Source organism: Pollicipes pollicipes, unplaced genomic scaffold (genome assembly GCF_011947565.3).
Source record: "Pollicipes pollicipes isolate AB1234 unplaced genomic scaffold, Ppol_2.1 Scaffold_6686;HRSCAF=7923_pilon_pilon_pilon, whole genome shotgun sequence".
Classification (NCBI taxonomy): Eukaryota; Metazoa; Arthropoda; class Thecostraca; order Pollicipedomorpha; family Pollicipedidae; genus Pollicipes; species Pollicipes pollicipes.
Window position 1 is genome coordinate 4,635,070 of NW_023596921.1, and position 13,150 is coordinate 4,648,219.

The 13,150-nt window shown below is 52.0% G+C and overlaps 2 protein-coding genes across 2 annotated transcripts in view; both read right to left on the reverse strand.

Moving 5' to 3' along the window:
* Positions 1–625, reverse strand: part of LOC119108474 (C-Jun-amino-terminal kinase-interacting protein 4) — a gene marked incomplete in the record, with an annotated part of 35,301 nt that extends 34,676 nt beyond the window's left edge. The window contains 1 exon segment of the mRNA XM_037232041.1: positions 563–625.
* LOC119107328 (JNK-interacting protein 3-like) lies at positions 84–11,419 on the reverse strand. Its single transcript, XM_037230752.1, has 8 exons — positions 11,126–11,419; positions 9,457–9,577; positions 5,494–5,692; positions 4,147–4,291; positions 2,669–2,711; positions 1,116–1,158; positions 563–648; positions 84–169 (listed from the first exon to the last, which is right to left on the reverse strand). Exons 1-8 carry the CDS (start codon positions 11,417–11,419, stop codon positions 84–86), a joined length of 1,017 nt encoding a protein of 338 aa, XP_037086647.1.
* Positions 11,420–13,150: the final 1,731 nt, after the last annotated feature.

Genomic DNA, 13,150 nt, shown 5'->3' on the forward strand with positions numbered 1-13,150 from the left:
GACCACGACTTGCAAACGTCTGGGCGAAGCAACGGCGTCGGTGGCCGACGCCACGAGGCCGACGCCAGCTCATGCCAACGGCGCTACATCGGCACGCTAGCATGCAGCCGCGTGCCTCTCCCACGGGACACACCTGACGACGCGTACTCGCCGGGGTGGACCCATCCTCCTAGCGGCGCAAACAGCACAGGGGCATGGTTAGTGTGCTGCACGGACGGCGGCGCCGCGCTTCCGCGCGCCGCCAAGCTCGGGGTCATCTGACCGGTCCCATGAGGTCACGACACACGGGGTCAAAAGGTCGCAGGCCCTCAAGAGGTCCAGGGCCTTTGAGTCCAAGACAGAGGGCCAGCACGCCGCCCAGGTCGCTGGGGAGGGGGAGGGGAGAGAGGTCGAAGGCTCTCCCCGCAAGCGACTCCGCCTCGCTGGCATGCTTCCGAAAGTCCTATCCCACACTGGCGCCCCGCGCAACAACATCGCCCCGCCCCCAACGATCGGTCCACTGCATCCGGCTCCGGCACGGCAGGACACGGCCACGGCACGGCATGGCACCGGGCGGGCAAACCTGTGATGTCAGCGCCGTCGTCCGCCTCCAGCACGGCGTCCTGGAAGCTGAGCTCTTGGTACAGGTTGTTCGCGGACCGGTGCTCGCTGCCACAGGGAGGGCCAGGAGCGGTCAGACGTCTGCGGCGACGTCATGGCGGCACACTGGTTACAACGGGCGTTCGATGCTATGATACGTGAGCACTGGCGCTGCCGTACACCATTAGTGCATGCAAGACTTATAATGAGCTAGCAGTGGTCGTGGGCGGAGAAGGCTGAGAAAAATTGGTGTCGAAACGCTGGGGAAACAAGCATGTTTCAATGTGTGGGATTCTACCATACCCGTCTCCCCCTCTCCCTGTAGTCTTGCCGTGTCCCGCTCCCCTGCACTCCTACCGTGTCCCCCCTCCCTATGCAGTGCCGGCTTGTCCTCCCCCCCCCCCCCTCCCCCGCCGTCGCGCCGAGTCTCTGCCTGGCCGTCCCGCCGCGTTCGCGGTTGCCGCAGGTACCTCTTAGTGGTGGTGTTGGTGGCGGCCGGCGGCTTGAAGTCGGCCGGCCCGTCCTCGTGATCGGGCGTGACGTCATCCATCGACATCTCCCGGTCCCAGACGCTGGCCGCTGCGGCGACACAGGGCCTCGCAGTCAGCGGCGGCGGACGGCGCGCGCGACACGGCTCCGGCGCGTCACGGCCGAGTCCGAGCCAGACCACCACGGCCGCGGCGGCCGTGTCACCGCCGCGCGACTATGCCACACTGCTCGGCCCTGATGCCAGAGCCAACGGCCACGGCCATGCAGCTCAACGACTTCACCACCCATAAGTCGACACATTTTGGTGTGATTTTGCAGAACCGAACTAGCGAGTACGCCATTCGCCAGAGGAGACAGTTGGCTGGAGGGAAGGGTGTGGGGGTCGCACAAAAACAGGTTTGCACTTGTATGCGACGGCGGGCTTCGTTGCTATTTTGCTTGAATATAAGGATGGAAGCAATGAAAAATAAAGCATTCCAGATGTTTTAATATATGTGTTTGATGTGTACAGAAAGTGACAAACACAGCGCAGGCCAGACAGCTGTATGAATCGGTAGAAATGTTCGGAACAAGCCCTCTAACTGCCACACCCGTATTAACATCTCATTGCGCAAAACATGGATACCGATCTTGAATGCAATGCAATCACGTAATTATTTCACCGGGACTCATGCGCACAGAACACTTGATACAATGGGAGGAAGAATGGCCACAAGGCGGAAAAACTTTGTGAGCGATCGGTAAAAAAAGGCATTCCATCATGCATTGCGAGCTGTTTCCAAGCATTACACAAGGAAGGTCTTTCTGTTTGGTGTTGCTATTCTGCTAAGTTTATCCCATTGATATGCTCAAGCTTGGCAGTGCGATAAATACACCGCCTACTTGAGAGGAATAAAAACAAATGTATGGGTTCATCGTCCATTACATGCACATTCTTCGTGCGTATATGAATCACTGTGATAAAGATGAAGCTTAACGCATGCAGTTTGCATAACTTGTCTGTTCGCAAAGCGAACAATGCCACCCTGAAATACGGGGTACTTATGTGAAGCTTGATTGTAATGAAATTGTGCATGTTCTTCAATCTTCAGACATGTTTTTCTGATATACCCCAACTTTGTTGAACAGGAGAATTTTCATTCAGACTGCTCTACAGCTAGTGACCACCAAACCTGGATAAACGCTACGTACAGCCACGCAGCACCATCCCCGAGGTTCCGATAAATCCAGTAATCAAGCACATAACCAGCCTAACGTAAAAATATGCCCAGGGGCGTCAGCATGCACTGTTACAACACGAACACGCTGGGCAAACCACAGCCCGACGCGAGCGACTTTCTGCTCGGTCTGTCACATAGCACATGCAGGCAGAACCACTATGAAGGCCGAAAATACGCCATACTTTGGCACAAACAGCTGGACGCTGAACGGAGCGGACTCGAAAGTGTTCAAATCACCGGTCAAACCCGCATGGGCTCGGACCGCGGGGGCGTCGTCGGGCTGAAAACCCCCCTGACCATGCGTCCCATCACCGTACCAGTGGCTTTTGGCGGAGAGGCCGGCTGGTCATGCGTTGCCATGGAAACTTCGGTGGTCTGACCTTTTTCCGCCGTATGCTGTCGGTCCGTGGCCGTCTCGGCGTCCTGCGAGCGCCGACAGTACGTTAGCAGACATTAGCTATCGTTTGGGGAGGGGGGGGGGGGGGGGGTCGTGCACGGCGGACTTCTGCACGGCCGCATCTTGGAGAGTTTTGGGACAAAAGTACTCAGAATACTCGACAACGAGTGTAAAAAGCTCACGATTTTAAAGTTTATCGGATGCGTTCCGTCCAGCATAAGTTGAGCTGAAAATGTTTGTCGCTCATGGCTGTGCACTCATGCAGGTGCAAAGAAAACGTTGCAGGCAATGGCTCGCGTTTGTGTTCTCTCCAAATCTCATAGAAACCGAGCTATAGGATGTATGTAAACTGAGTTGTAGGATGCATGTAAACCGAGCTGCAGGATGTATGCAAACCGAGCAGTAGGATGTATGTAAACCGAGCTGTAGGATGTTTGCAAACCGAGCTGTAGGACGCTTGTAAACCGAGCTGTAGGATGTATGTAAACCGAGCTGTAGGATGTATGTAAACCGAGCTGTAGGATGTATGTAAACCGCGCAGTACGATGTATGTAAACCGAGCAGTAGGATGTTTGTAAACCGAGCTGTAGGATGCCTGTAAACTGAGCAGTTTCACCCAGTGTCCTAATTGCTCCAAAACCACTACGCCCGTCCACTATTTTCAGTGATTCCAAGAGCGGTGTAAAAATCTCACAGCGCTTCAGCGGGCAAGAACAGCCGACAGCCCCAAAAGTGCGGCACTTCTCATGCTATGAACGTTATAATGGCATCTGATCGAAAGCAAGCTTAAAAACACCACTGCTGCATCAAAAAGATGCAGGCAACTTTGACTGCAGCCTGCTGCCGACCCACAATGAAAACACTAACTAGTTTCAAGATTCACTCAAGATTGTGCGACTAACACGTCCATCACCACATAGCCAACCAAACGAAGTACGCAGTCCGTACCGCAAAGCGCTGCCCGACGAGCCGTCCGGCACTTCGCGTTAAACCTACCCGAACAGCGACAAACGATGGGGGTCGATGCGCACCTACCCAAGTCTGTGGGACTGTGCACGGGTCAGCCACAGCCAAGCCGCCGAGCCTCTACAGAGGTCAGCCAGAGCCAAGTCTCCGGGACTCTATAGGGCAGCCAGAGCGGTCATCGTCGGAGACACCTCGCATGACGGTCCTGAACATGGCGCGCGACCACTACTCTCGCATGCTTCCAAACGGTATCCAGCACAACATCCAACAAAACCGCGGCATCGAAACCAGATCCCGACCCGTCGCGCTGCGCCTCAGCGCCACCACCTCACCAGCGAGGCCTCACGAGTCATGCCTCCGTGCCGACGGCTCCACAGAGAGACACCGACACAGAGACGGTGGAGTCGAGAGCACGTGCAGCCGCTCCTCCCGCCAGCCCGAGCGTGCGACGTCCAGCAGGCGGAGAAAGGAGGGGCATGCCGTACTTACAGTTACCTCGAGCTCAGCCTGCAGGCTGCCCGGCCCGTGGTTGTCGTTCTGGCCGCCAGGGGCGCCACCGTCTGTGGCCTGGTTCGTCACGGAGGCGGCGGCCGGCCGCGAGTCCAGCGACTGCAGCGCGAAGGACAGCGGCCCGGCGGACCTGCCGGCCGAGCGGATGGTCACTCTCAGCACGGGCGGACCGGGCACGGCCAGCGGCTGCACCGTCAGCGGCCTGGAGCGGCACGGAGGCGGCGGCCGGCCGCGCGGCCAGCAGCGGCACGCGGGCCGCGCACTGCCGGCACAGGCGCCAAAGGCGACACAGGCTCGCGCCACGTTGTGAGAGACGGACAGCAGCAAGCCTTTTTGCAGGCTACGATCCAATAGAACAATGCAGTGGGGTGGATGGACGGCTACAGACGACACAGCCGGTCGTTACCACAGGCATCCTGCGCACATCACAATCTGGAACAGAAACTACTCCAGACGCCGCGACTGACGTCACAGCCAACGTGGCAGACGGGCACCGCATCACCGGGCATGCCACTATCTACCTTGTTTCGATACTCCTATCAGCTCAGATTAATGACTCTAACAGATCGACGGGCTGCGACAGCATCGCCGGCGACATGCGTCATTGGAAGTGCGGCGTGTTTGACAGGGCCGCCTGTCGGCACTCCATCAGAGCGGACGGGCGGCCGCGGGTCCGGAGAGGGTGGCGTCTCCGCGGTCCGGCCCGGCCCGCGTCCGACCCGGAGCGCTCGTCGGCCGGGCGCGGGGGCGCCGGTCCGGGGGTGGGGCGGGGAGGGGCGGGGCGAGACGGGGGCGTGGCGGACGACATCAGACAGGTGGCGAGCCCGACGCGCGGGTGGCGCGGCGCCGCCGCAAAATCGATGTCTGCCGCGCGGCACGCTGCGCCGGCAGCCAGCCGGCCGGCCCGATAACGCCGGCCAAGGCCCCGGCCGAAGGCTGGCCGGGCCGCATCCGGGACACCAAGCGCAGCCGTTTATTGCCGCCCCCTTAGATAAGCTTCGCGCCGGGGTCAAACGCCGGACACGGGCAGACGATTAGCACGTGAAGGCCCGATATCGCCGACACCGTGCTGACTGTAAACAGTTTACTCAGAAAAGACTGCCGTGATCCATCATGCGGGGTTCCTTTACCTATCCACCGTACGTCAGTGATAACGTCGTGCTATATAACAACCGACCTTTTCTAAAGGACGCGTACAGTAAATGCCCGACTGCAGCGTTCACTTAAGCCAGATCGTTCACCCACCAGCTGCGGACCTGGCATCTGGCCGCCCTGTGGCGGCAGCCGCGCCGCCCTGCGCACCGGACGGCCCACCCCTACCCCGCACCCCACCTGGCCATGGCGGAGTTCTGCCCGCCCGCCAGCGGCAGCTTGGTGCGCATCAGGCTCATCTGGTCCAGCCGGTCGGTACCCATCAAGATCTTGGTGCGCTCCATGTAGTCCATGTGCGTCTTGAACAGCTCCGTGTAGCGGTCGTGCAGTTTGGCGTACTCCTTCCGCATCGTGTCCTCCTTCTCCTCCAGCCGCGACACTGGGCACAGGGTTGAGGTCAGCAGGATTCCCCCACGAATGTGGTGGGAAGGGTCGGCGGGTTCGCAGTCGACTCAAGCAGGCCGGGTCAGGGGGTCCTGTGGGCCGCCCCGTCAACCCCAGCTGAAGCGAGCAGAACAAGGTGTTCCGCCACGTAGCGCTAGAGGAGGATAGCTACTGCCTCGTAATGGTGGGCACGCTACATCAGGACAAGGTGCGGGCATGCTCACATCATTGCAGAAACACACGCGCCAGATGAACACATTCACGGACAATGTTAAATAGGGGCGGGGGGGGGGGGGGGAAGGAGACGGACGATAACGACTGTGAAAATCACGCTTCCCAGTATGTGATGGGTGCCGCCAGTCATGGAACAAGTCAGTTGCACAAGATATTCATGCCACTAAAGTGACTATTTTGGCTGAAGAGTTGAGTCACATAGGTCCCATGAAGAACACATACATAGGTCACATAGGCAGCATGGTAGAAAACATAAGTACCACGTGCAAAGAACAAACTGCAACCACACGGCGACAGTAATGACCGCAAGTAACAATTTTGTTCAACATGATCTTTTGAACATAACGCTGGGCATCTAACAGTTTGGCCATGATCATTTGAGTTTAGTGGCGCGCCGACGGTCATTTTACGCCCACAATTAGGCCTAAGAAGTGCGATGTTTTCTAGTCAACAGGGAGATCGCTTTCGACGTGCCAGGAACTTTGTAAAACCCAGTCCGATAGGTTTAGATTTGAGGATGGTTTTATCAAAACACAGCACTGGCCAGCGCTGGGTCCTGCGCCACCAGGGTGCACGTGAAACGAGCCCCCACTGACCTTTAACTCCGGTGGGCCACGGCGATAAACCGGAAATAGGGTGGCAACTCCGGATAGAGTCCAATACGCTTTGATTTGATACCGAATTTACGACAACATAGCCCTCTCCGGACGTTCTGCCACCTTCCACAGCGCGCGAGGAACGGACCCCCCTGCTGAGTTCACCCTCGGTGGGACGCAGCAATAAATACAAAACTCCCAACTTTGACAGCTCCGCACGCGATCCACATCCGTCCGGTTTGCATTTAAACAGCCCTCACAGCTGCCACGTCACGTCCGCTCGCACAAGGTCAGGCCGCGACTTACGTCCGGGACCAATGTGCACATTCGATGGCTTGGTGGAAGCAGGAGAGCGAGAGGCTGCGACAACAAGGCTATCTTCCTGGGACGCGCAGGACGCGGCACGTTACGCGCGCTTTACACACGTTACATGCGCTCCGATTACTGACGGAGGGATCAGGATCGGGCATCGCTTGGTACCACTGATATCCTCGCGCCGACGAAACACTAGTAACGCCTTTCAGTACAGCGTAGCAGCCAGTGAGGAGCGGTGAGGGGTTTACATTGAGCGTGTGTGTTACGGTTGGTGCTGAGTAAAAACGCACAACTCAATGTCGCAAAACGATTGAGGATGCTGCAACACGGTGACTGAGTGAGGCAACATTTCTATTATTTGGCCAACCAAACAAAATGTGCTTCAGTTCGGTACAGCAACAGTGGTACTATCATTCACAGTATTTTATTTTTTAAGCAAAGGTCGCACAAAAGGCACACAAATAGATGCGATATCAATAATGAGCGTGTTGTTCAAGGAACTTGCCATCAAAGGACGACGACGCCATCCAGTTTTGAGGCTTTAAATTGCTGTCAACCACTTGACCAACCGCACCTGAGTGAAACTCCACGCGTACAAAAACCTCCCCTGCTGCCCTTTATACGCTTCCGCCACGCACCTATCAGACCCCTTCATGATGTAGACTTAGCCGTTCACCAGCTTTAGAAAGGACCTGATCGTGTTCTAATGATCTGGACAACCAGTATACAAGATTGGGGTAATGCGCCTTCAGCCCGAATGTAGGAGCATAACACCAATTTCAAGCGAAGGCAGGTCAGGGGAAGCCAACAACAAGGTCCCGAAAAATATGACAACGAACTTGCTCGTGCCTGGAGAACATCAGCAAAAATCGTCGCATCGACGGACAGTAGTTGGTTTTCAACCATCCTCACGCCTTAAACGCAAGTTTCGAACACGACCCGCGTTTTATGATATGCAACGCACACATTTTGGCAGTTCTACATGTTATGACGGCCATGATGCTGGGCATGTAATACCTTTAAAAAACGCCGTAGGCAAAAATGGAGGAATACCTGTAGGAATCGCGGAAAAACATACAGGAACACCACGAGAACCTTAAAAACACGCGAACATAACTATCGTAGGTTCAGTCCAGACACGTCAATTAACAAACCACCTATCAGCCAGTTGAAGTGCTACAAGTGAGTGAGCCCGTCCGCTGCAGCGGCGATTCGGAAACGGCGAGTTGGCAGCGACTCTGACGTCATAAAAACGTCCTATGACGTAATGACAAAGGACACAATGAGGAGCAAACTTACTTCATAAAAGTCACAAGTGAGCTTTCTCCATCCTATCTGACGCTTGCCCCAATAGAGCATACCATTCCACCACAGCACCATCATAAACGTCGTGACAGACCAGTGTGCCAAGCCTGATATGATCACGCTGCATATTACTCGCACGAGTATAAGACGCACGATGGTGCGCCTGGGAATGGATAAAAAGTGAAGTGTGTGTATTCAATTAGCACAAAGCGTGGCTATCTACCACCAGTTTTGGTCGACAGGTCGGCAGTCTTTATCACCGCGCACGGTGCGAGCAAGCCTCCCGCACCAACTGTACTGCTCTCCCCAGCGTGGGGGTCGATCATCGAGCGCCAGACGCCATCGACCCATGCGATCACAACTACAGGTTAGGTGTGGCAACAGAACACGTGTCACTCTTCTGAACACAACCCTGGCTGTTGCTGACTGGTATTGAGCGTCTTGACCACTTTAATTCCATATGAATAGCTTCAGGTCGACTGAACACCAGTGGGAAGACCAACAACCGATCCGGCGAGCCACGATACCATCCCAAAACAAAGCTAACCGGAAACGAGCAGATCACATGGAATGTCATGCAGCAAATTATCTGTACACTGGCCGCAGGACGGACGAAATGCGTTGTGAAAACCCGCTAAAATTTTCGTGCAGGGGAACACAATGAAGCTGTCAAGCATCTGTTGGTCATGTCGGCCATGTTTCGCCGCGATGAAAAGCTCCAGCAGACGTGACTGAGAAGACTAAATGTAATAGTACATGGTAATAACGTTGCACGCGACCTGTTACGGTGGGAAAATGCCAAAGCTGTGAAATGTTATCATGTGGAAAATAATTTCCTCATTGGTGCGCAACCACACACACATTCTGGTTGGGGTGTCACCCCACACAAATTAACTAAAATTTAAGCAGTTTTTTACATTCTTTCCCAGTATCACCTAAGAGTTTGGTTTTTCTGCTGCAATGGTTTGGCAACCCAGCAGGTTCATTACCAACCTCTGGTGAGCTGTTCAGGTCCACCAACAGCATACTCTACTCATACTTGATAGCACTGTACTAAACACATATACCTATTACAAGCAGTGTTTTCTTGGAATGTTTGTTACCTAACACAATGACAGCATTCTTGTCCAGGCAGCCTGATGAAGGACGTGAAAGCACCTTCTTGGCCTACCCCAATGTACAGTATGTTTTTTATTTTATTCCAATGCTCCTACAAACTGCATGTTTTGTTGCTTCCAAGCAGTGATTTCATCTATAATGTATCCAGCAGCTGGTTATGACATTCTGTTTTTCCACCAGCATGGCTTACCATGGTCAGAGGCATTTCTGGTCTTGAGTTCAAACATCCTGACAATGGATTCCAGGCTCTCAATTTTGGACATGGAATTCTTGAGTTGTTCTTCATTGTGGTCTTCAAGCTCAAAAAGTTTCTGAAAACACACATGAAACACATACAGCCTAGGGAATGATAAGCATGTGAGCTCCATGATAATGACAAGTTAATGCTCAATGACAAACATAACAGAAAAATATCTTAGCGCTTAGTACAGATGAACAGTAACAAGAAGGCAATCACTTGCATGGTTCCCTCACTACCACTTTGGCTGGATGAATAAACAGCACACACCCAGTCCTGCTTTGGTTGCATTTATAAATAAAACATTGCCATCAAATATAGGTTCAGGTCAGTTCATAAGCACATTCACATTTCCCTCTATCCCTTCTGCAAATCAGCAAACCAGACAAGCAATGTCAAACACAAGCTTACCTTTTTATCATATGGAATTCAGCAACAGTGTAAGTACAGTGAATCAGACTGTGAGGTTTAGTGCAACAGAAAAGACACATGACCATCAGCAGTGGGGCAAACAGCATTGATTTGTTCCTGGAAAACTGTGTTTCTTGATAGACCTGCAGTGTCCAGATGAACATCGCAGAACTAATTGTCACTTGTCATACTCAGGACTATACCCTAACCAATGGCTTGCTGGGTAGAAAGGTGATCTGGTATTGCCTGTGCAGGTCCTCCATTTTTCTGCCAGAGTTCTGCCTGACCCCTCCCCTAATATGAACACCAGGGTGATCCATGGATCAATGAGAAATTCAATGCATTTGCAAAACTAAGTACAGTAAAATACACAAAATTAGCAATATGAACACATGGCCTTGGCACACATGCTGCCTTCAGTGAGGTGGTCAAGTAAGCTGATGTGAGCCATTCCCATGGCAAGCAAGCTTGAATGTTCCCAACTACTTCCATTAATGATGCCATATGGGTGCCAAAAACAACAGCTTGCTAGCCAATAAAGCATAAAATATCACTGAGTTTTATATTGCATAATGTACTGATCCTGCCAAACTAACCCAATTCAATTGATCAATGTTGTGCAGAACATTATGTATCACAACCAGTGCCTGATCTAGGTCAAGGACATAACTGGCTGGTAGCAGAAAGCTTCAGCTTCCATGTGGAGGCTCTGAGCTGAACTCATGGCACCAGAGACCTTAGGTGAGATGGCAACATGTGTTTACATACAATGCGGAAAAGCACCAGTATCACTGCAAAAATTTTGGTACATTTACACTCTAAATCTGGGTGCTCTGGCTTTGGGCTCAAGCCACCACTACTTCCAGCACAGAGATTTAACATACTGGGCTATTGCAATGTTGTTAAGTAAATTAGCATAAAAATAATGACAAAAATTTTCACACAAAATTATTTAAAATCTAATGTGTTTCAGCCTGACCTGAGTTTGATGCACACAAACAAAAGGTTTAATGCACAATGTTGCTGTGGCACCCTGTCACCACCATGTTGCTTAAGTTTTGAGCGTTCTCGGGCCGTACAGATTGGAAGCCTACATTGGCAATACTAGCATCCTGAGCTTATTTTCTCCAAATGTGGCTACTTACTGCATTCCCCAACAAACTGATCTGGTACTTCTTATAAGCACAAACATCAATAGGTGTATACTTGCCTGTTCTGATGCCCTGCGCAGCTGTTTTTCTCGCTCATACTGTGTTACTAGCTGTTCATTATCTTCACGCAGAAGCTCTAACTCAACCTCATGCTCTTGATTTTCAGTGCAGGAGAAATCTAAGCTCTCCAAAATGTTCACGACCAGTGGCATGAGATTTTTCACTACATCTTCATCATATTTTGCGATCATGCGTTCTAGTTCCTGGTAGACACTCCCTGCTAGAGATTGAACCTTTTCACACATCACGACGTGTGAGTCGTCATTCGAATCGTAAACTGTTTCTTGCTCCATGCTGCACACCTTGAACTCGCACTCGCACTGTTGTCTACCAGTCTGGCATAACAAACCAAACAAGCTTCACATGTTAAACAGAACACACCAAACACAACACCCACACAACCCAGCCCTCTATCGATTTTACGCAATCGCCCGACGTGTTGTTCCGGCTGGGTGCTTGCTGAGTTGCGATCTGCAGATGCTTATGTGCGCCATAAGCGCCTAAAAAAAAATTGGTAGCATTCGAGAGAGTGAAGGTAACAGACTGGTTTTACATTTTCGAGCACCAATGTCGTCGAGCACCGAACAATGATCTGGCCCAGGATCTGGCCTTGGTTTCACCATCTGAATCAGTTAAGATTCAGTCGTGTTGACAATGAAAGTCACAAGGGCACCCAAGTACAACGTCCTGCACGATGTGGTTTTCTTCGTTGTCATTCGACGATTGTCTTCAGATCTCATTCCAGCGGCACGTCAAATCGACGGTCCGTCTACTGCAGGGCTGTTTATTGCGTTAAAATTATGCATGAGTATTGCCAACACCATCCCAGCAGCCACCAAGTCAGTTGTGTCCAAACTTTTATGTTAGAAGCAAAGGCAAGTGAACATATTGTTGCGAAGCGCTGGGACATGACTAGCCATGGGTGACTATGGCCAGCCAAAGCCACCCGCTCAGGAGGGGTGAATTTGACCCCCCAAAGGTTTTTGCTGAATGGTCTCCAAATGGCGCGGTGTAGCCGCGCCAAATTTTGCATGCCTGTAGATAATTGAAAAGCAGATCGTTTGGTATAAAAGAGCTAGATGTACCTTGTAAGCTCGCTGACCTACGGCAGGTCCAAGTCAGGCCATGGATTCAGAGAAGACAGTTTCCGAGCAATCGTTTAATTTGGTGCAACAGCGGAGTGTTAGATGAAGCTATATATCTCTGAGATAGTTTCTTAGGCAACACAGCAATTGCATGCACAAATGGCATTGTCTTAGCGCCAGGTGTGAAGGTCAGAGCGAGGTCAAGACCAGCTTGATTTATTAGTCTAGAACTTGCTGTATGGACTAGTTTCTCGTGCACGTTTCAAATTTATTGATAACGGGAACCAATTAACACATCTTCCATGAACTTTTTAAAGGTCAGGACAGTTCACTGGCCTCAAATGACTCAGGTGAACAATTTGCTTAAGGAACATGCTAGCTAGCGTCATCTTTGACGCTTATTCAAATGCAAAACTCAGCGCTGTCTTGAACGATTTTGGACATAATGCTTTTCAAAAGGTCAAAAAACTCACGGAGCTTACACGAGCGTCAGTAACCTTTTTCTCAGAACAGATATCTAGTTTCTGGGGCACTTAAGCCACAAATCTGGAGTTTAGCTTTGTTTGACATCATTTGACACGTGGCCCTGACCTATCAAATTTAAATTTTGTCACAAGTGAGCTCATGCACAAGCCGACACCTTCTGTGAATTTGCTGTCTCTAGCCTTCTTGATTTCTAAGGTCTCAGAGGGCTCAAATTGACCGCCACCCGAACAAAGGACATTCGACCGGCCGCCCGGGCGCGGGCTAACCCTTGGCTGCAACCTCAGCTGGCAGCTCTGTTTTGTGATTTCCCAGTGTACCACTCCGCAAGGTTTGCTAACTGACTTTTTAAAGTCACCTTACCTCCGACAGGCTAATCTCTTCACTGAAGTGTTGAATTAAATGACAGGTGATTTGCGCCCTATGCAAATAGCTGCAGCCCCAAGTACAACTCAT